Here is a 23,283-nt window from a genome sequence, read left to right as displayed (position 1 = left end):
TGGAGCGATTTTAGCAGAGACGTAACCAGAGTCTTGCTGTAGAAACAGAAGTGTCTGGGTCCATCCTTTTCCTCAATTACTGGAAACTAGGGGGGTGTAAGGAGAAAGACTGAAGGCGATCAGAGCCCTGTGGAAGGCCACTGCAGTAATCCAAGAGGAAGGAATGGACTTGGGGGCATCAGGGGGCACTCTAAGGGGACCCCTTAGAGGAAGGAGGGCGCAAGGACGTTTCTTGGGGTTCTGGCTTAGAACAGTGATGAGAAGTTGACTTTACTGACCGGGGTAGAGAATATGAAAGAACATAGATTGAGGTGATGAGAGGAAGATAACATGTTTAGTAATGGATGTGTTGCATCCTGTGTGAACTGACTTGTCATTTTTTGGCTTTTGAGGTCCTGTTTCGCCATGTGTCAAATGACAGTGGACCTGTGTTTCTTGGTTTGGTATCTCTTTTCCATTCAAGGAGCTTTTATTGTGTTTGCTTCTAGATTACAAGTTCTGTAGTTCCAACTAATTTATATGCTATGACAACCTGTAGATTTCTCTCTCTTACAGCAATAAAAGTGTTCAGAGCAAATATGTCACAGTGGACAGATAGAGACCACTGAAATTAAGTAATTCAAAGTCATAAGGAACATGGGAGCTGCGAATAGATGTACCTTTATGCAGAGATGATACCTCGTAGTTATAGTTCTGTAGGTGGAGATATCTGGTATGAAATAAATGTAGTTAAGATGATTTTCTCTAATTCGCAATAGATCATATATATGTTAAATCATTTTGTTTTCTCTTTCTAGTTGATCCTGATTTTCTAAAATCATTTTTATTAATCCATGAATCTTGTAAAGCATGTGGTGCTACCCCAAGCCGATACATGACCTTTTTACGCGTGTATTCTGCCATCAGTAGCAGCAAGAAAAACGAACTGTTAAAAAGACAAAGTCATTTGCAGGTGCAGTATTGGTAATCTCAAACTGTTCTACTTATCTGTGGGGTACAAGGATTTATGTGTATTATAGTCCATTGCCTGTGGCATGTATTTGGTATGAATGAGTACGGTATTACAGGCCTTAAAACAATCTCACCTACCCGTATTGCTCATAGGTTTACTAACGGTTTTGTAATTTTTATTTAGATTCAGTAATTGTTCTTTTTCTCCACTGGATGGTATTTATGTGCTTTTTTGATAGTTTATGGTGATCTTTAAAAGTTTCTTTAAAATCAAAGTGTATTTAGAAATTCAGAAATGTCTATTATTAATTGAAGCATAATATCTGAGATTAAGCTTTATAATAACCTTTAAAATTAAAATTATACCTCATAAAATAATACTTTTATCTATGTCAGTACATTCTGAACAGTTGTCTTTCTCCATTTCTGTAGTTACAGAGCTTCAACTTCAATGTGGCATTAAAATGCCAGCCTCGGAAGCTGTCGGAGGGCATTTCCTCTCCAAAGTCGTAGTGTCTCTCTGTTAGTGTCATAAGTAGGATCCACCCTAATCATTGACAAAGTTATCTTTACCCCTCTTTCATTCAGAGCAAGCCACTAACTATACGTGCTTTGGGAAGGTATTTTCTTGATTTAGTTGTCTGGGGTGCTTTGGGTAAATTACATAGATCTGTTGACCTGCAACCTAATTGGGTCAGTTAGATAAAGAACCAGCATGATGCTGTCCTCTCTGTTGGGTGCTCAGTAAATACTGGTTATGTTGCTTTTTGCCACTGCTGTGTCCCGAAATCTTCTCATTTGTTAGGTGACAAAAACCCAACTCATATTATAGAGGGGGAATATTTTCGTGTTCATTCCTTGGATTACTCACGGGTAGTGGGATGGGGTGCAGTAACGGCCAGCGCAGGGTCAGACGTCCACCCAAGAGTAGGCCTTGAGTCCTTTTATGTAGTCAGGGAGACTGAGAAGTGGAAAAGCTTTGCCGAGTTTTTCCTCGCTTTCTGTTTTCTCTCCCACAGACTTCAGCGGGTAAAAATCCTGGTCTTGAAGCTCCCAAGTATGTGTTGATCTGTTCGGCTTTACTGTGACACTTTAAAGTCTGTTTTTCTTTTATGTCTCTGTGGAGTCTTGTACCACACCTTAATGGGTGTATGGTGGAATAAGTCATTATAATTAGCAGTAAGGAGCTACCCAAGTCCACTTGCAAGTGTTTGATGTGTACACACTTAGGTTTTTCCTTGACTCTTTTTAAAGATACCCCATTGTATATATATCCCACATCTTCTTTATCCGTCATCAGGATAAAGAGTATAAAATTCCTTTTTTTTTAATGTTGGTTAATTTTATTGATACAGGCTGGTGTGTCTAAACTGAATGAAGCTAAAGCTCTTGTGGACGAGCTGAACAGAAAAGCTGGAGAACAAAGTGTGTTACTTAAAACTAAGCAAGACGAAGCAGATGCTGCTCTGCAAGAGATCACAGTGTCAATGCAGGTAACGCTTTGAGGGAGCACGAAAATGCAGACGTAGGGAGACCACATCTGCCTGATTATTACTGTGAAAACTTACATTTTTACTTACGTGGATTTAAAAAATACTGCTTGTCTGTGCTGAGTCAGGCTGATGGTATTAAGTACTTGAGCTTTTGTGGAAAAGCATAGTATTTTCCCATGTTATTTTAAAATCATAGCTATATTCTTCTCAATTCACCATATACTAATATATATAAACCCTGTAAATATATAACATTTTACGTTGGTATAGATTTGTCTGTAAGCGATTTTGTTTACCCTCTGCTAGTTAAGTTGAGATTTCCTTTTATTTTTTAAAAAATTATCTCCTTCAGGCTTCAAGGGTTTTTTTCTCCTGCCTTTAATATTCTCAAGATTTACAAAATAAGTCTTTATTCATTTTACTTGTACTTTCATGATACTTTAATATTTTGATTCTATCCACTTTTTGCCATTGCTTTGCCTTTGTCGAACCTTTCAGAGGAGACGTCTTTGACGTTCTTGTCCGCGCAGGCGCTGTGTCCGCGTGCCCTCCCAGGCTGCTCTGTGCTGACCCCCGCAACATCCATTTCCCTTGTCCTTCAGCCCTACGCTCTCATCTGAGCTTCAGACTCAAATCCCCAGTAATCTGCTAGACGTGTCTTCTGAAACGTCTCTGAGCTTTATGGCTGGGTCACATCCAGTGTGTATGTGTATTCTATCCCACATCTTCTTTATCGGTGCACACTTGGGCTGCTTCCATAATTTGGCGATTGTAGATAATGCTGCTGTACACATTGGGGTGCATGTGCCCCTTTGAATTAGTGTTTTTATATCCTTTGGGTAAATACCCAGTAATGCAATTCCTGGGTCGTATGGTAGCTCTATTTTCAACTTTTTGAGGAACCTCCACACGGTTTTCCAGAGTGGCTGCACCAGCTTGCATTCCCACCAACAGCGTAGGAGGGTTCCCCTTTCTCCGCATCCTCGCCAACACCTGTTGTTTCTTGTGTTGTTGACAATATAGCTAATTGTTCAAGACAGAACTTATAAATTATATTAGACATATGTTCTCTCAGTCCCTACCTTTCATGAATCACTAAGTTCTGTAAGTTTATCTTCTTGATTATATCTCATATATGTTTGTCCATCTCCATGTTGGTGACTATTAACCTCACTGCAAGTCTAATGCCTCTTTTAATTAAAATTAACTTCAATATTTAATAGACTAATGTATAAATCTCAATAAAAGGAAGTGGCACAAAAACTCATAAAATAATAAGGTTGGAAGAATTATGATTCAAAGACTTACTACTGAGGGATGCCTGGGTGGCTCATTTGGTTGAGCGTCTGCCTTCCGCTCAGGTCATGATCTCAGGGTCCTTGGATCGAGCCCCACATCAGGCTCCCTGCTCAGGGCAGAGTCTGCTTCTTCCTCTCCCTCTGCCTGTCGCTCCCCCTGCTCACGCTCTCTCTCTTGCTTGCTCTCTAAGTAAATAAATAAAATAAAAAAAAAAAAAAAAAAAAAAAAGACTTGAGCTATGGTGATCCAGGCAGTGGATACTGGTGTAGTGATAATCAGACAGATCATTGGAACACTATGAAGTTCAGAAATAAACTAAAACTTGAATTGATTTTATACAAAATGCCAATTAAATGGGGAAAGGATGGTCTTTTTAAACAATGGTATTTAAATATCCATGTAGAGAAAAATAAGACCTTTACCTTAAACTTGTATAAAAATTAACTGAATATGGGTCCTAGATCTAAATGTACAGCATAAATTATAAAACTTTGGAAGAAAACAGGGGAAAATGATGTTGGGTGAGACAAAGATTTTTTAGATGTGATACCAAAATAGAAGAAGAAGAAAAATGGATGAAATTGGACCCTATCGAAATTAAAAACTTCTCCTTTGTGAAATAAGTTCTGAAGAAAATTAAAAAGCAAGTCACAGACTGGGAGAAATTATTTACAAAACATAAATCTGATAAATGACTTGTATCCAGAATATACAGAAACCATTAGAACACAATAATAAAACTAAAAGTCTAATTTAAAAATGAGCAAAAGATTTGAAGATCTTGTGTCAACAACACAAGAAACAACAGGTGTTGGTGAGGATGCGGAGAAAGGGGAACCCTCCTACGCTGCATGGTAGAAGACATAGGAAGGGCCAGTAAACACACAGAGAGATGCTCAGCATGGTCAGTCATCAAGAAATGTAATCCCCTTGTTTCCAGACATTTTCTTCCAACTTCTGTTGTCGTGACCGAAACACTCCCAAGTTCTGTTAAGTTCTGATCCTTTGCAGGTGATCTTTTTCTTTTTTCCTCTCTTGAGACTTTGTGGAAGTCATTGTTCTGAAGGTGACATGATCTGCCTTGGCTTAGATTTCCTTTCATTCACTGTGTTGGACACCGTGTGGATTCTGCCCCAGGACACTTCTTTTCGCAGTCCAGGGAAGTGTCCTTACTGCATGTGGCCATACTCCCCTCCCTCCATGTCTCTGTCTTCCCTTCCTGGATGCTTGTTACTTGGACTGTGGACTTCCCTGACTGCTTCTCTGATTCTCTTATGTTTTCTCACCTTTTTCCTTCCCTTTTTGCTCTACTTCCTTTAAAAATTCTTCATTTTCTAATTCACCTCTTGAGCTTTTCATTCCTGCTCTGATGTTATCTCTCAGGAGATGCTTCCTTTTGGCAGCGTCCCTTTTTTTTTTTTTTTAAAAGATTTTATTTATTTATTTGACATAGAGAGAGAGAGATAGCAAGGGCAGGAACACAAGCAGGGGGAGTGGGAGAGGGAGAAGCAGGCTTCCCGCCAAGCAGGGAGCCCGATGCGGGGCTCGATCCCAGGACGCTGGGATCATGACCTGAGCCGAAGGCAGACGCTTAATGACTGAGCCACCCAGGCGCCCCTGCAGCGTCCCTTTTTATTGGTCTCTTTCACTGTTGCCTCATCTCTCCTTAGCTCTCGGAGGGTACTTTATGAAATCTTCTATTTCCCACTCTTCCCACTTTTCTTATGTACTTTTTCATACTTGATTGTTTTATTCTTATTCACAAAAGAAGCTTTCTTTGTGAGTTTGGTCGTCTTCATTGGAAATCTGAATGTGGGTAGGGTTCTTAAGGACTGTGAGCTTCACAGGAGGATTATCTAGACTGACTTGAATGACATAATCAAAATTTCCCCTGATATGCCAAAATAATTCCATTGGCATTTGGGAAACTTTCAAAAGCAGTAACATTTCCAGATACATAATGGTTATGTACACATTCAGTGTTTCCAGGATAATTTTATTGAGTACCTGACCTGGTAAGTAGTGTAATAGAAAATCAAATGTAATTTTCATACTATAAAACTTTAGCATCACTTTTTCCTCAAGGTATTTTGGAAACAAATTACTATAAAGATTTATGTAAAGCAGACAGCCATTTTTATTATTAAAAAATACTTGTCACCTCCTTACCTTTGAAGAGTAATTTGAAATATGAAACAAGTGAAGGCTGTGTGAAGGATAATGCTGTTGATGAAAGGAGACCATTGAGCAGTGCGTGTGCCCATGTGCCCTCACAGTGGCGAGCTGCAGTCGGACTCGGACGGCTGTGCTGCCCTGTGGTCGGCCCCCCGCAGAAGGGTTTTCTATGACGGTAGCTAGCTGTCTTGCCTAGCTGAGACACAGAAGAGTCGCTGGGTATCTTGTATGCTAGTAAATTTGCTTAACTCTAAGTAGACATTTCTGTTCATTATTTTATAACAAAGTATAATCTGGAGAGATAGCTAAATATCAAACTGTGTGAACTTGCAAAGCTTGCAGTTCCAGGTCTGTGACTTGAGAAAAGTACAGATTAAATACTGTAAAATCCTGGAGTAGGGCTCACTTCCAGGTGGCAGAACAACACGCGTGCTGGGCCTTGGAGGATGTTGGCGTGTGTGATGGAACCCCGCGTGAGTTCCCTTCTGAGGAGCCCACGTTCCAGTCGCACTGACATGCAGGGGGGTTCAGGGTGGGACTGTGGAGGAGCTGGCCGGTGCCCCGAGTCTCAGCTTCGGCTCCAGATTGGAGCCACCTGGTGCGGCTTTAGGTCTTTGTGCACCCTGCCTGCACCCACCCTGCCTGCACCCAGATGAAGTGCTTCGATAGACCTGGCAACAGACACCAGGTGTTCGTTCTTAAGCTCCCTGGTGATCAGAACGTGGTTGAGAACCACCTATGTAAGGACTCTCGAAAGATTTCTTGACAAATTTCCTCCTTCCGTATGTGGGATCCTTGATACTTGCATGCATGAACAGAGAGTTCACGTGTTATTAGTATGTCATTTACTGTTCTTTGAATCTGTACTGATTTTTGTTGATTTATTTACCATCATATTGTATCGTGATTTCAATTTTTGTCTAAAGTGTAGAAACACAAACTTCTAATACACTGTAGTCTCTAAGAGTTGTTAGTCTTTACTGTTAGAATTATAGAAGACTTTAGGGCGCCTGGGTGGCTCAGTCGGTTAAGCGACTGCCTTCGGCTCAGGTCATGATCCTGGAGTCCCGGGATCGAGTCCCGCATCGGGCTCCCTGCTCAGCGGGGAGTCTGCTTCTCCCTCTGACCCTCCCCCCTCTCATGTGCTCTCTTTCTCCTCTCATCCTCTCTCTCAAATAAATAAATAAAATCTTTAAAAAAAAAAAATTATAGAAGACTTTAGTTTGTTCATTTATGAGATGAGCATAGTAGTACCAACCTCTCTGAATTATTTATTCCAAGTGTTAAATGTATATTATGATAATTTTCTAAGTTTTGCAATTCTGAGTTGCTTGGTTTTTATATAATAAGCATTTATTGCTTTGCTATTTGGAAACATTAAAACAAATAAAGCATAGAAACTTCCTGATAGTAAATACGTAGTAAATTATAACATTCATTTCCCAGGCATCTTAGAAACTTTCATGTCAATTAACATTAGGAAAACATTTAATAGAAGATGTTATTTTAAAATAATTTATATTTTTGATATCATGCTTTAAAATATCAAGTGCATGAAAATTAATTGGAATACCATTTAAATATTCCTCTAGGATGCTAGTGAGCAAAAGACAGAACTTGAAAGACTGAAGCACAAAATAGCAGAAGAAGTTGTTAAAATTGAAGAAAGAAAAAACAAAATTGACGATGAATTAAAGGAGGTGCAGGTAGGCTACAGCGGAGCGTTGTCTGACTCCCGGCTGTGTCTGGGAGTTCTAGCAGTATTAGCAAGCATGGGTTCCAACCGAATGGTCTTCATGGAAGAGACGCAGGAAGCAAGGTCGGCCGGGAGAAGGGAGGTCATCAGAAACCATCCGCGTTCCTGTGAGCCATGTTGTTTGAGTGTCGAGGAGAAAAATGTGTTGTAGGGAAATTAAGTCAAACTCTCAGGCTCTTTTTTGGCTCCTCACTAGGTTATTAGCCAGCTAGTCATAGAATATAAGGAGCCTCTTGAAAATGGCAAATTGTCTCAAAACAAATGGGATTTTTTCTAAATTAGACTCTTGCAGTTATGGTGGTAAGAATTTGAAGATTTTGTATTTTGTGGGTTTCAAAGCATTTTGATAATTTGAAGAGAAAGGATATTAATAACGAGTTATTTTTAATAAAATGACAAATATTCAGTAACTTCTAGAGTTAGTGATTTTTACATATATATTTTTTGAAAGTAAAAATGCTCTTTGTCTTTTTAGCCTCTAGTCAATGAAGCTAAACTAGCAGTTGGAAACATTAAGCCAGAATCTCTTTCAGAAATTCGCTCACTGCGTATGCCACCTGATGTCATCAGAGATATTCTTGAGGGCGTTTTAAGGTTGATGGGTATCTTTGATACATCTTGGGTGAGCATGAAAAGGTAAGTTTTTGAATTTGTGAAAAATGTTATTATTTCACTGGTGAAGTACACATTGATTGATTGATTGATTGATTGATTTAGATTTTATTTTTAAGTAATCTCCACAACCAGCATGGGGCTTGAACCCACAACCCCACGATCAAGAGTCACATGCTGTACTGACTGAGCCAGCCAGGCGCCCCTCTTTCATATTTTTAAATACTTCTTACATTCTTTTTCAAACTGTGCTTCATTAATTACCTAGTTACACATTTTGCTGTAATATTTCAAGATACTCTGTGTGATCCTATATCAAGATCTGTATTTTCCTTTCTCCATAACGTGTGATATAAGTATCCACAGAGGGAAAAAAAGAATGCCTAAAATCTTGAAGAACATCTCAATAAATGCCATCATTTATTTGGCCCGCCCACGGTACAGAGCATTGTGTTTCCTGTGATTTACTGATGAAGGAAATACTGTCGTTCTCCTCAGAGTCTTGCACTCTTGGTGGAGTCAGACAAGGGCCGAAGCAGCGAGGGCAGGAGCCCTGTAAATAATACAAGACACGCACAGGGAGAGAAAAGGCCGGGTGTTAACGAAACATGCAGCCGCGTGGCTTCAGCTTTCATGTTCTGGTGACGGTGTTGTGGTTTGTGCCCACACTCAGATCCACACTGGGACTGGGGGTCATGGTGGAGTCCTTTCCTATCCAGAGGTGGCAAGGGAGGTGCAGGTTGAGGAACACTTGGGAGTCCCTTTCTTAGAACGGAGTCAGGAAATTTTCTCTCCTATCCTAGAACAGACGAGCACAGAGCAGTTCACAGAAAGGGATGTGGGTAGAATCCGAGGACTGTGAAGCGTGCCCTTCACCGCTGCACATTATCGACAGGAGGCGAGGAACCGCGGGGCCTCTCTCTGGAGTTCACCCTTGTGGTCTTTACAAAGTGACGGGCAGCACATGAGAAGCTGGGATACTTCAGGACCCTATGTTTTGTTAACTAGTGGATGAAAAGTACTGCATACACCATTTTGTTAAATCGGTGTTATTGTCAGAAATGGCAAATTTTATTTAGCCTCATTTGAAGTAATGTTTTAATTTTAGTTTCCTTGCAAAAAGAGGTGTAAGAGAAGACATAGCAACTTTTGATGCACGAAATATTCCCAAGGAAATAAGAGAGAGCGTTGAAGAACTTCTTTATAAAAATAAGGGATCTTTTGATTCAAAGGTAATTTTTAACAGCTACGCCATCAGTCCCCTTCCCATGCTCTGTAATATTCTGCTTGTTAAAACGTGATGGCTTTTCATTGTCGATTATTTACACTGCCTAAAGACTAAGAGTAAACGATAATAGTGGGCCGTAGGGCTTGTGTGTCAGAAGCCTCGAGCGGCAGACAGGTGGGCGGGAATCAAGGTGGGTCTGGAGAGCACAGTCAGTGTCGTACGTGCAACATGTTTGCATCTTAGTATCAGTCTGTCATTTCTGAACTTCCCGCCTGCCTGGTCTGCCTTTCTTCCTTCCTGCATATTTGTCATATAATAACAGATACTTGCCTGAGGACACTTGTATCTCATTTCAGTGAACAGTTTAAATTCCATGATGCTGGGATTTTTTTTAGATCTCTTATACAAAATGTTTTGTGCATCATCTCTGATGTTGGTAACATGGTTTCAGGGTTGCTTTTATCCAATAAGGATGTGTCCCATGGACAGAAGAGAAGAACTGATGCCTGAACATCATTGTGGACAGACACATATTCATTATAAATGTAGCTGATGGAGTGTTTAGGTCAATAAAATATCATTTTATTAAATATTTATGTGCTTCCAAATATTTATTTGGAAGCAAAAGTTCAAGGTTATCTTAATGAAAATAACAATTCACATTATTGTTATTTAACTGTCAACCAAAAACTTCATTTGGGGGGATAAATTATTAAATGCTTAAGCAAAATAGACCAGGATTACCTTTGCTTTTGTTTGAAATGAAGTTAGGGTGCTGGCTAACTTGAGATGGATGTTTCAGAATGCGAAGCGGGCCAGCACGGCGGCCGCCCCTCTGGCTGCGTGGGTCAGAGCAAACGTCCAGTACTCCCACGTCCTGGAGCGCATTCAGCCTCTGGAAACTGAGCAAGCGGGATTAGAATCGTGAGTGAGATACTGAATATAAAGAAGTCTAACCTTTGTTTATTTGCACCAATTTAATAACTTAGTTATTGGGGTTTATCTAGGTTATATTTCTTGTTTATACCTAAAAAGGCATCTGACAGCATTAAAACATATAACATGAGTCAGTTAAATAAAATTAAATTAAACAGATCAAAAGAAAATGCAGTTAAAAGAAGTTGGAGAGCAGAACCAACTCATTTTTTCCCCCCTACCATTATTATGTTGTTGGAAGGATAAATTGGTAGAAGTTCTTTTACAAAGAGTTAAATTTTGTGAATGAGTAATATTAAGGTACAAAAAAGTAGGTTTTGGAAAGTTAGGGCTTTTAAATTTGTTTTCTCCTTCTGAGTTCTAGGAAATGTGTTGTATATATTTTATAACACATGGTCTGGGCAGGTAGGGGGACAGTTTAACATTTACTTTTAGTTGGTGGTTGTTCCTAAGTCAGCATTGGTTCTATGCGCAGGAGAGGCATGTTATGTTCTCGATTGATCTGTGTGTGACCTCATCTCTTCTTACCCTGGACAAGGAGACTGTTAGCTGCCTATACTTCTTTTTCTCAATATACTTATGTGAAATTTTTGTGTTAATTTGTCACATATTTTTGTAATGAATAATATTAAATGTTTATATTATTTTGAGTATATAAGTATTTTCCACAGTTGAGACATACCGTATCTTATGGGTATATTTCCTTTCTTGTACATCTTTTTGTTTTTTCTTAATAATTTCCTCATTTTTAAAATTGATTATTTTTTTTCTGTTGACATATCACATATTTATCCACAGCCTTAAAACAGACCCTAAACCATATTCAGAATCTCTGTGTTTTATGTATTCTTTCTTACTATTATCCCTCCTAGAGCCTTTTGTCCTCCTGTTCTAATGTGGGTCCGTCTTCCCCAGGCCTGCTGCTAACAGCTATTCTCTTCAGGCTTCTCTTCACCACGGTTCCAGCGACTATCTTCATCTCTTTCTCTTTTCTGATTGTATTCTTTTTTTTTTTTTTTTTTTTTTTCTGATTGTATTCTTTTGTTTCGGGTCCTTCTCTTTCTTAGTTTAGTCCTTCATTTTTCTAGAACACATCCTCCACATTAGAAAGGGTATATAGGATGAAAAATATTTTGACATCTTGCCCGTCTAAAATTACCTGGGTTTACAGTACTAGGTGAGAAGTAGTTTAAATCTCACAATTTTGAAGGCCTTATTCTATTGCAGTAGTTCTCGAAGTGGGATCCCCAAGCTAGCAGCATCAGCGTCCCCTGGGAACTTGGGAAGAGCCCCCATTTTTGAGCTCTGTCCACGCTTACTGAGTCAGAGATGCTGGGAGTGCCAGGGTGTGAGGCCTTGGAGTCTGTGTTTTGACAGATCCTTTAGTCAGTTTGTGCAAAGCACAGATTCGCAGCAGTGGGAGATGGTCATTTGACGGCAGTCTCTCAGATGTTGTGGGTAATTTTGCAGGGAGGAGGTAAGTCTAGTCTTCTCTAGAAGAATCTTCCTACTTTCTGCCTAGGGTATGGGTGGGGGTGGGTGAGGGTTCTAAGCTTGACCTTCAGGGATGTGTTAAGAGGATAGTCCATTCTCAGTGTGGGAGGGAATCTGAGGTTGATGGATTGATTATATCAACTATTGGAAAACTTTCTGTATTCAGCTCTGTTATCTTCAGAGGACCTGTTGTCCTCAGTTCCTGAGCATTGGGAATTCTTTGACTTTTCTTCCTGCAGCCCCTCAACTTTTGGCATTTTGCATTCCATTATGTCACTTACCACCTTTCAAAATTTTATTAAAGTCACTCCAGTGCAGTCCTTTTCTCTTTCATTCTCTTTATCTTTGTGCATGAATATCTTTTTTTTTTTTAATTCCCTTGGTTTCATTTGGTAGGGCTTTAGAAGGGATAGAAGGGCTTGTTTCTGCTGTTGTTGATATGTAAAATAGAATGACTTTTATAAAATGGAATTATATTTTAGAAATTTGAAGAAAACTGAAGACAGAAAAAGGAAACTAGAGGAGCTTCTAAATTCTGTTGGCCAGAAAGTATCAGAACTCAAAGAGAAGTAAGTTAAGTTTAAAATGTATTTTGAAAAAAAAAATGTATTTTGGATATTTGAAAACTAAGGTTTCAGTTTTGGAAATCTTATAATCATTATTTTCACTTTCTTTAGTGATTTATCACTCTAAAATAGGGAAGCATATGAAATAATATAGAAGGTATTCCTTTTTTAAACAGTGATTTTGGTAGGAACAAACACAGTTGAAGTCTCCCTTGTGGAGCTGTCCCTGTGTCTACTCCTGAGCCACGGGAGACTCGCGCAAGAGGGAGAGAATGTAGTAGGTTCATGCCCAAGGTCCTTACATTTGGCGTCTGCATTTCCGTGTTATCCAGACTTGCTTCACGTGACCTGTTCTGTAATCTGCCTGAGGCGCAGGATCACATTAAGACTATTGTGTCCTTTTAGTTTTGTACTTTGAATGTTTAAAAACATACTCCTTTACGCAATATCGTACTTAAATTTCAGGACCATTTATGAATATTATTAATCATAAAACCTTTCCTTAACCTCTGGCTTCATGTGATTGCTGTAGAGTATAGGGTGGAAAATACTGGTGTGGGAATCATAGCAAATGTGGGACCATGTCCCTTTAAAAATCGTGAAAATTGGAAAGCTAGAGCATATGTGATTAAACACTGTGCTATGTTATCATTTGCTTCTAGTTTTGTAAGACTCCAACTTTTCTAAATACATACTTTTTTTCAAGTGGTGTGTTCCGTTTTCCATCTTTTTTTTATGGAAGAAATATAAATTACTGTACCAAGAAATAAATTGATCAGACTGAAAACTATTATTTTTTTCCCCATACAGGAAATAATGATCTTGTTTATATTTACACATATTTACTTATAGAGAAAAAAAATGCCTCAAACCCATAAATCCAGTCATTTCAATATTTCTGAATTTTTTTGTATGTTATAGATACAAGAAAGAAACTTCATCATTTTCTTCTAGATATAATTAGAGAAGCGTGAGGAAAGTATTTATTCCTTTCAGTGTCCTATGCTGAGAATTGGTGCTTACTGTTCAGCCAAGTGTTTGGTATTTATTGGGTGGTTCACATATGGTAGTACACGTGTGATCTGTTGTGCTGGGCACTTCACATACGTGTCATTTTTAGTACTTCACGTAAACCCAGAGAGGTGGGTATTTTCATCCTGCACATTAGGAAGGTTTATTTTCCTACGTTGAACAGTTAGTAACTGACAAAGCTAGCACTAGATCGTAGATTTGTCTCACTCTATAAAGTTCCTGTTCTTAATCACTATGCCATACTGTCAATATTGTTTAAAAAAACCTTCAGAATTAACTTTGAATTTTAAGTAAAACAGAATGGCATTTTCCAGTTTAGAGTGATTATCAAGAATGAATCAATGCCGGTTAATAGCCATTTACTTGATTCTTAATTAAGGTTTAATTGACCCTAGATTGTGAGTGACAATCTTATTTTCTTATATATGTACAAAGAAAAAAGTAGTTGAAAAATAAATATGATCTATCAATATTTAAATTCTAACTTGACAGATTTGAGACATTTGCCATTTTAGTATAATTTATACAGAAACATTCAAGTTAGCTTGATTCAGCAAATACTTACGGCAGAACCATGTACGTAGTATGAGTTGCTGAGGTGAGTAGGTGTGGTCTCTACTTCCAGGTCTCGAGCGGAGCTGATGACACGATGGGAGTTCTGTAGTCTGCACCATCCAGTGTGGTGGCCACCAGCCCTTGAAATGTGGGTAATGTAACTGAGGAATTGAATTTCAGATTTTGTTTACTTTTAGTTAATTTAAATTTAAATCGCCACTTGTGGCTCGTGGCTACCATACTGGAAAACTGAGTTCTACTCCCATGTGTAGGAGAAGGAATTGAGCGCTTAGAGAGGCAATAAGATGCACTGTAAATTGCATGGAACATAGTGTCAGATGCACCCATACGTGGGTGGATTTTAGATCCTCTACTTACTGGTGAAACCTGTAAGAAAATCTGTTTGGAACGTGAGAATCATAACACTTATTTTGAGCTGTTGTTCTGAGGATTACGTGACATGATTTTTTGTTGCTGTTTATTGTTTTGTTTTTGATGCTTAGCACAATCCTGGGCATTTTATAAGTACTTATGTATTTATTGGAGGACTAGGTAATCAGCTGGAATATTACTATTTTATTTAATAAAATAATTTGTACAAGTATTTTTTAAGGAAAATAATTTAAAAGGATGGTTATAAACTTGGGCAAGTGGGCACATAGGGAAAGAATATATGTAATGGGTTGGATATTTGAAGTGAGTTTTAAAATTTTCTTTAGATTTTTGATAGGTAGATATTTGAAGGAGTTAGAGTGCTGGGGGGTGGGGTAAGAAAGGGGCTGGAAGGTATTCCAGGCATGTGGGACGTCCTGAAGAAGCAGGATATCCAGAAGAGGATAGCGTGTTTATCCTTCAGAGGTTGACATGGGAGGCTCGAATGAGGGAAAACTGAGGAGGCGGCGGGGGCGGGGGGGGTCGACCCTCCCACAGGGCCCTGAACATCACAGGGAGGAGTTTGTGCTCGAGCAGCCCTGCCTTTCACATCTGCACCCTGCTGTGTCTGCTGCGTTCGTGCTATCCTGAACGCAAATATTATCAGTATTACCATTAACGTAGAGAAAAGCTCACTTACTAAGGCTCCTTCAGTCATCTCTCTTAAATCCCTTTGCCTTTAATTGATGTTAACGTTTTCACAGATTCCAGAGCAGGACGTCAGAAGCCACCAAACTGGAAGCTGAAGTGAGCAGAGCGCAGGAGACAATCCAAGCCGCGGAGGTCCTGATCAGTCAGCTCAATAGAGAGCACAAGCGCTGGAATGCACAGGTTGGCTGGGGGCAGCGGGGGCACGGCCGTCAGAGAGAGGCTTCCTTTAAAACACAGAAAATCAGCAGTGTACTGTATGTGTTAGAAAAAGAAGACAGGAGGGCAGTAGCCGTGCACTTTGAGCTGGCTGAGGGTCAGTGATGTAGACGTACGGGGCCATGATGTGAGTTCATCTTCAAGCAGAATGTTTCTGTATGTGTGCATCTGAGTGCAGCCTGTTCCTCCCGTAGTTGTGTAGGTTACCAGGGGGCCAGCAGGAACGGAAATGACTCAAGGGAAATCCCACTGGACTAGGCCTTCTGGGACCACCAGCTTAGGATTTGACACTGTTGGCTGCTTACTCCTTCTAGAAATACTGTTATGTTGACTTTGTTAAAGTGCTGTCTCTTGTTTTGTTTTGTTTTGGTTGGTGGGTGGGTTTTTCTTGAACTAGTTCGACTCCCCCCTCCTTCCCCCCACCAGAGAGAGAGGCAGGCTCCCTGTGGAGCCGGGAGCCCGATGCAGGACTCGATCCCAGGACCCTGGGATCATGACCTGAGCTGAAGGCAGGCGCTTCACTGACTGAGCCACCCAGGAGCCCATCTCCTCTGATATGCTTTCACCAAGAACATTTTTTACTTAAAGCATACTTCAGAATACATTGTTCTAAAAGATCTATAAAAAACATTCCATCCAAGAAAAATAGAATACACAGAAGAATCCCCTGGTTAAATCACATAAAAAGAGACATAACAAATATTACAAATTTAAGAAGACTGAAATTATACCAGGTATATCTTCCAACCACAATGGTATGAAACTAAAGATCAACAATAAAAAAAGAGCTGGAAAATCTACAATGTAAATATTAAATATTTAATATATAAATATTAAACAGCATACTACTGCACAAGCAGTAGGCCAAATAAGAAATCAAACAGCAAATCAAAATATATCTCAAAGCAAAACCTGTGGGATACAGCAAAAGCATATGTTAGAGTGAAATTTACGCTGTAAATGCTTGTATGAAGAAAAAAATTCCAAATAAAAAACTTAACATTATACAATCACAAGGAACTAGAAAAAGAAAAAACTTAGCTGAAATTAGTACAGGGAAGAAATAACAAAGAAAAATCAGAAATAATGAAATAGTGACCAAAATAAACAATAATATAACGTTGGAAGTAATGACCAGTTTTTCCAAAAAAATAAACAAAATTGGCAGTGCTTTAACTACATTAAGAAAAAGAAGACTGAAAGTCAAAATGAGAAATGCGAGAGAAAACGGTACAACAGATAACCACAGAAATACGTAGTGTGATAACAGATTACTAAAAACAATTATATACCAACAAATCAGATAACTTAGGAAATGCACAAATTACCATGATTGAATCATGAATTGTGAATCCAAGAAATAGGAAATTTTCTTAGACCAATAAGAAGAATGAAAGGTGAGTTAGGAATTGGAAATCTCTTAGCACAGAAAATCCCAAGACCACATGGTTACATTGGTGAATTCTACCAAACATATAAAAGAAGTAATGTCAGTCTCTATCAAAATCTTACAAATAATGGAATAGAGGGAACACATTCAAAATCATTCCATGAGGCCATATTACTCCGATACCAAAGCAGGACAAAAACAATACAAGAACAAAGAAGTCTGGTTTGTCTGATGTAAGTATTGCCAGTCTGACTTTGTTTTGATGTCCATTAGCATGAGAGGTGGTTCTCCATCCCCTCACTTTCAGTCTGCTGGTGTCTTTAGTTCTAAAATGAGTCCCTTATAGGCAGCACATAGATGGGTCTTACTTTTTTATCCATTCTGATACCCTGTGTCTTTTGATTAGAGTGTTTAGTCCATTTACATTCAAAATAATTATTTACAGATATGTATTTACTGCAGTTTTATTACTTGTTTTGTCCTTGTTTCTGGAGATTTTCTCTGATCCTTTGTCTTTGTTACTTTTGGTCTCTCCTTTCCACTCACAGAGTCCCTTTTAATATTTCTTGTAGGGCTGATTTAGTGGTCATGAACTCCTTTAGTTTTATTTGTTTGGGAAACTTCATCTCTCCTTCTATTCTGAATGACAGCCTTGCTGGGTAGAGTATTCTTGGCTGCAGATTTTTCCCATTCAGCACGTTGAATAATACATCATGCCACTCCCTTCTGGCCCGCCAAGTGTCCCTGGGGAGATCTGCAGCTAGTCTTATGGGTCTTCCCTTGTAAGTTAAGGACTTCTTTTGTCTTGTTGCTTTTAAGACTCTTTGTCACTGTGGTTTGCAAATTTTCCTACAGTATGTCTTGGTGTTGGCCTGCTTTTGTTGATTTTGATGGGAATTCTCTGTGCCTTCTGGATCTGGATGTCCATTTCCTTCCCCAGATTAGGGAAGTTTTCTGCTATTATTTCCTTACATAAACCTTCTGCCCCCTTTCCTCTTCTTCTCCTGGGACTCCTGTCATACCAACGTTATGATGTTTGATGGAGTCGCTGAGTTCTCCAAGTGTGTTCTCACGTTCCATAATTCTTCTTTCTCTTTTGTTCATTGTCATTATGTTCCATTACTTTGTCTTCTGGATCACTAATTCGTTCCTCTGCTTCTTCTAGCCTGCCGTTCTTTGCATCAGTCCTGTTTCCATGATCAGTTAGTGCATTCTTCATCTCTGACTGATTCTGTTTTATTCTCTTATCTCTGTGGTAAGGGCCTCCCTGAAGTCTTCCATTCATTTCTCAAGCCCAGCGAGTATCCTCACAATCGTTGCTTTAAATTCTCCATCAGGCATGTTACTTATATCAGTTTGGCTTAGATCTTTGCCTGTGGCTTTGTCCTTTTCTTTGATTTGGGAGAAATTCCTCTGTCTTGGCATCTTGCCTGTGTCTCTTCCTTCTCTCTGTGTTAGAAAAGCCTGTTATATGACCCATCCTGAGAGTATGAAGAAGAGGTCTGCAGTGCCCAGGGCCTGGTGCTTCAGGGAGTGTCTCAGATGTGTGCTGCATGCACTCTGCTGCTGTGGTTTGGCACTCTGTCCTTCGAGCCCCTTCTGCAGGGGCTCTCCTTGCCCTCTGTGGACAGTGTTTGGTCCCTGGCCTGAATGTGGCGAGTTTTAATGAGGTGTGCACTGTTCTGCTTGTGAAATGAGACCTGACACCAACTCCACCAGAACTGAGGCCTTGCAGAACTCCCTGGTTGGGAGACGTGGTGTGGGCAGAGGTTTCCGTTTGTCTTCTGGGGAGGGGCCTGCTGCTCTGGGCCTGAGCAAGCCTGCCGGAGGAGGACCTTCCCGGCAGAGCGCAGGGGTGTGGGACCTGGTGTAAGCAGGTTAGGCAGCCAGTGTGGGCGCTGCGCTGTTTACTGCAGGTGGCTCCGTGTTTATGCTGAGGGGCGGGGAGGGGAGTGGGGCCAGCGGGCTCCTTTGTTCCCAGAGAGGCGGCTCTGTGAACGCTGCCTCTCCAAGAAGAGCGAATAATCTCCCCCCATGTGCCCCAGGCGTTTTCAGGTTTTCCAGATCACTGTTTCCACACTGTCCGCCTCTGGGTTGTTTGCCTGCCTCCTCTCCAGCGGTAGGGCAGTGCCCTCCAGGCTCTAGCCCAGGCAAGCCCGCTGACCTTGAAAACTCCAGGCTTTAATCTTGGCTGGTTGCAAGAACTCAAGAAATTCAGCCCCTGTCGTTTTCCCAGACTGTGGCTTTGGGGAAGCGTTCTCCTTGTGCGTTCCCCGGTGTGCCCCTGTCTCTCCCGCTTCTTTGCAACCAGGGCTCCCTCCCCTCTGCAGCCCCTGCAATCCCTTTCTCCCCCAGACCACATCTCCACACTTCGTACCTTCTTCGATGTGGCTTCTTCTTTCCCTTTAGTTGTGGAGTGTGTTCTGTCAGTCTTCAGGGTGACTTCTGGGGTATTTAGGATGATTTGATAGTTATCCAGCTGAGTTCGAGGGATGAGGTGAGCCTGAGGTCCTCGTACTCCATTGCCGTCTTTGATTGCTTCTTTATCCTTTCATCTTCTTTATCCATCTATTGATGGACACTTGGGTTGCTTACATATCTTAGCTACTGTAAATACTGCAGTGAGCATAGGGATGCATTTATCTTTTGAATTAGTGTTTTCATTTTCTTTGGGTAAATACCAGGAGTGGGATTACTAGATTGTATGGGATTTCTCTTTTTAATTTTTTGAAGAACCTCTGTAATGTTCTCCATAGTCTCTGCACCAATTCACATTCCTACCAGCAGTGCATGAGGGTTCCCTTTTCTTTATAGCATCATGTTATTTCTCGTCTTTTTGATGTTAGTCATTCTAAGTGATGTGAGGTTAGGTCTCATGTGCTTTTGATTTGTATTTCCCTGATGATGAGTGATGTTGAGTATCTTTTCATGTGTTTGTTGGCCATCTGCGTGTCTTCTTTGGAAAAATGTCTGTTCAGGTCATCTGCCCATTTTTAAATTGGATTATTGGGGGTTTTTAGTGTTGAGTTGTATGAATTCTTTAGGTATTTTGCTTACTAACCCTGTACTGGATACATCATTTGTAAATATCTTCTCCCATTCAGTAGTTTGCCTTTTTGTTTTGTTGATAGTTTCCTTTGCTGTGTAAAAGCAGTTTAGTTTGATGTAGACCCATTAGTTTATTTTTGCTTTTGTTTCCCTCACCTGAGGAAAAATATCTAGAAAAATGTTGCTGTGGGCGACATCTGAGTGATTAGTACCTATTTTCTTCTAGGAGTTTTATGCTTTTAGATCTTAAATGTGCTTTGAGTTTGTTTTTGTATATAGCATTAGAAAGCGGTCAAGTTTCATTCTTTTGCATGTAGCTCTCCAGCTTTGCCAACACCATTTCTTGAAGGGACTTTTTCCAGTTGTATATTCTTGCTTCCTTTGTCATAAATTAATTGATGATATAGATGTGGGTTTCTGGGCTCTGTCTTCTATTCCACTGATGTATTATTGTACCACTACCATACTGTTTTGATTACTATAACTTAATGGTGTACAACAAAATCTGGGATTGTGATAGCTCTAGTTCCCCCCACCCCCGCAAGATTGTTTTGGCTATTGAAGGTCTTTTGTGGGTCCCTAGAAATTTTAGGATTATTTGTTCTAGTTCGGTGAAAGATGCTCTTGGTATTTTGATGGATTGCACTGAATGTGTAGATTGCTTTGGGTAGTATAGACATTTTAATGATACTAATTCTTCCAGTTCATGAGTATGGTGTATCTTTTCATTTGTTTGTATTGCTTTCAGTTTCTTTCATCAGTGTCTTACAGTTTTCAGAGTACAGGTCTTTCACTTCCCAGGTTAAATTTATTCCTAGATATTTTTTTTTTTAGTATAATTGTAAATGGGATTGTTTTCTTAATTTCTCTTTCTGCTACTTCATTATTAATATATAGAAATGCAACAGATTTCTGTATATTAATTTTGTATCCTGCAACATTATTGAATTCATTTATCAGATCTAATAGTTTTTTGGGGGGGCCTTTAGGGTTTTCTATGTATAGTATCAAGTTATCTGCAAATAGTGACAGTTTACTTCTTAGCATCTTGGATGCCTTTCGTATTTTTTTCTTGTCTCATTGCTGTGGCTAGGACTTCCAATACTATGTTGAATAAAATGGGTGGAAGTGGGCATTCCTAATCCTGGATGAAAAGCTTTTATATCAGCATTGCGTATGACGTTAGCTGTGTGCTGTTCATATATGACTTTAATTATGTTGAGGTATGTTCTCTCTAAACCCACTTTGTTGAGAGTTTTTATTATGAATGGGTGTTGTATTTTGTCAAATGGTTTTTCCATATCTCTTGAGATAATCATAGAGCTCTTACCCTTCTTATTAATGTGATGTAGTACTTTGATTTTCAAATATTGAGGCACTCTTGCATTCCTGGAGTAAATCCCATTTGATTGTGGTGTTTTTTTTTTTAATATACTGTCAAATTTGATTTGGTAATATTTTGTTGAGAACTTTTACATCTTTGTTCATCAAAAATATTGGCCTTTAGTTTTTTTTTGTAGTGTTTTTGTCTGGCTTTGGTGCCAGGGTAGTGCTGTAGTGCTGACCTCATAGAATGAATTTAGATGTTTTTCTTCCTCTTCTATTTTTTTGGAATACTTTGAGACGAGCAGGTATTTTTGTTTGTTTTTTCTTTAAAAATGTTTTTTTTTATTTGAGTACAGTTGACCCACCATTTTACATTAGTTTCAGGTGTACAACATAGTCTGTATGTTACACTGTGCTCACCAAAGTGAGCGGTGCCCTTTATTCCTGTGACTTACTCCTTCCACAACTGGAAGCCTATGTCTCCTCCCCTTTACACATTCTGTCCATCCCCTAAACCATCAGTTTGTTCTCGGTTTTTATGGGTCTGATTCTGCTTTTTGTTTGTTTACTCATTCATTTTGTTTTTTAGATGCTTCAGGTAAGTGAAATCATACGGTATTTCTGTTACTGACTTATTTCACTTAGTGTAATATGAAAAGAATAGGTAATAACTCTTCTTTATATTATTTGGTAGGATTTACCTGTGAGGCCATACAGTCCTTGACTTTTGTTTATTGCGAGTTTTTTGATTGCTGATTGGGTTTCACTACTAATAACCTGTCTATTCAGATTTCCTTATTTACTTGTCATATCCATTTGCAAATAGCCCTCATATTTGTCTTCTGTCTTTAATGCCAATTATTTTATTTTATTTTTTTGCCTAAATTCTCCTGACTTGTTTCCATCCTATCTGACCCTTAAATTGGTCCATTCCTCATTTGTCAGCTGAATAATCTTTCTAAACCCAGTCTCATTACATCCCTCCCTGTCTTGTTTAAACACTTTGAGTGGTTCATTACCACTGCAGCTTACAACAAAAGCTCCTTTGTGTGCAGGGAAAACCATTCACAGCGTTTCCTGCCCATTGTCTCTGCCTCTCTCTTTTCATTACTCCTGTGTTGCTTCTCTTTCTGCAGCCACACTATGCTTTTAACTAATGAGTCTCCATGCTTCCTTACAATTTTGTTTTGTACCTTTGCTCATACTCTCTGTACTTAATGGTAGTTTACAAAGTGATGCTAATTGGTAGTATTTAACTATAATTGGGATAAAAGTTCTGCTTCATTAGGAATGTTTAATGACAAAATATGTTCATCTTTACAAATAATAGCGGTATTTCATACATTTTTATACATTCATACATTTCATACATTTAATTTCAATGACAAAATATGTTCATCTTTACAAATAATAGTGGTATTGCACACATTTTTAAAAATTTCAGCAGGGTCTGAGAGATCTTGTTGATATTTTTACATTTTCACAATTGTATTCAGGACAAGGCTTATTACTTTAAACCAATACATGATTTTCTTTCTACAGTCAAAACTCTAGTTTATGAAGCTGTCATGTTTTTCACATTTTAGAACATATCTATACCCTACTCCCTCACCTGCTTTCTCTCTTCTTGTCCAGGTTGCAGAGATAACAGAGGAATTAGCTACTCTTCCTAAGAGAGCTCAGCTAGCTGCTGCATTTATTACGTATCTTTCTGCTGCTCCTGAAGGTCTGAGAAAAACCTGTTTGGAAGAATGGACCAAATCAGCTTGTCTTGAAAGTTTGTATTTAGTCATTCACATTTTGAAATTTCAATATCCTAAAAATGCATCTTTTAATTTTTGCCATTTTACTTTTTCTAAATGAGAAAAATTTTCTGTAAGCTAAAAGAAACCAAATCTACTTTAGATTTGCTCAATTCTGTAATTGTTCTCTGAATTGTTTGTTGCAATGATTCTTCTATTCCTAAAATCACTCTATGAAACTGAGACCACGGAGTATTTTTGATAATGGATGAATGCACTTAAATATTTTTTTTTTTTGGTTTTGAAACTTTTATTTATTTTTTTAAAGATTTTATTTATTTTTTTAAAGATTTTATTTATTTGAGAGAGAGAGAATGAGAG

General features: G+C 39.1%; 1 protein-coding gene across 1 annotated transcript in view; it reads left to right on the top strand.

Annotated features, from left to right (window-relative positions):
• DYNC2H1 (dynein cytoplasmic 2 heavy chain 1) overlaps window positions 1-23,283 on the top strand; it is a 146,964-nt gene that overhangs the window by 88,346 nt on the left and 35,335 nt on the right. The window contains 9 exon segments of the mRNA XM_064583827.1: window positions 798-952; window positions 2,307-2,444; window positions 7,511-7,624; window positions 8,150-8,310; window positions 9,395-9,518; window positions 10,317-10,438; window positions 12,427-12,513; window positions 15,234-15,360; window positions 22,796-22,937. Of these exon segments, the coding sequence (XP_064439897.1) occupies window positions 798-952; window positions 2,307-2,444; window positions 7,511-7,624; window positions 8,150-8,310; window positions 9,395-9,518; window positions 10,317-10,438; window positions 12,427-12,513; window positions 15,234-15,360; window positions 22,796-22,937 (1,170 nt within the window).

This window comes from Mirounga angustirostris, unplaced genomic scaffold (assembly GCF_029215605.1).
Source record: "Mirounga angustirostris isolate CCGP_5_RB_7025 unplaced genomic scaffold, mMirAng1.0.hap1 SCAF_32, whole genome shotgun sequence".
Classification (NCBI taxonomy): domain Eukaryota; kingdom Metazoa; phylum Chordata; class Mammalia; order Carnivora; family Phocidae; genus Mirounga; species Mirounga angustirostris.
This window is presented reverse-complemented; position numbering and strand designations above follow the sequence as displayed.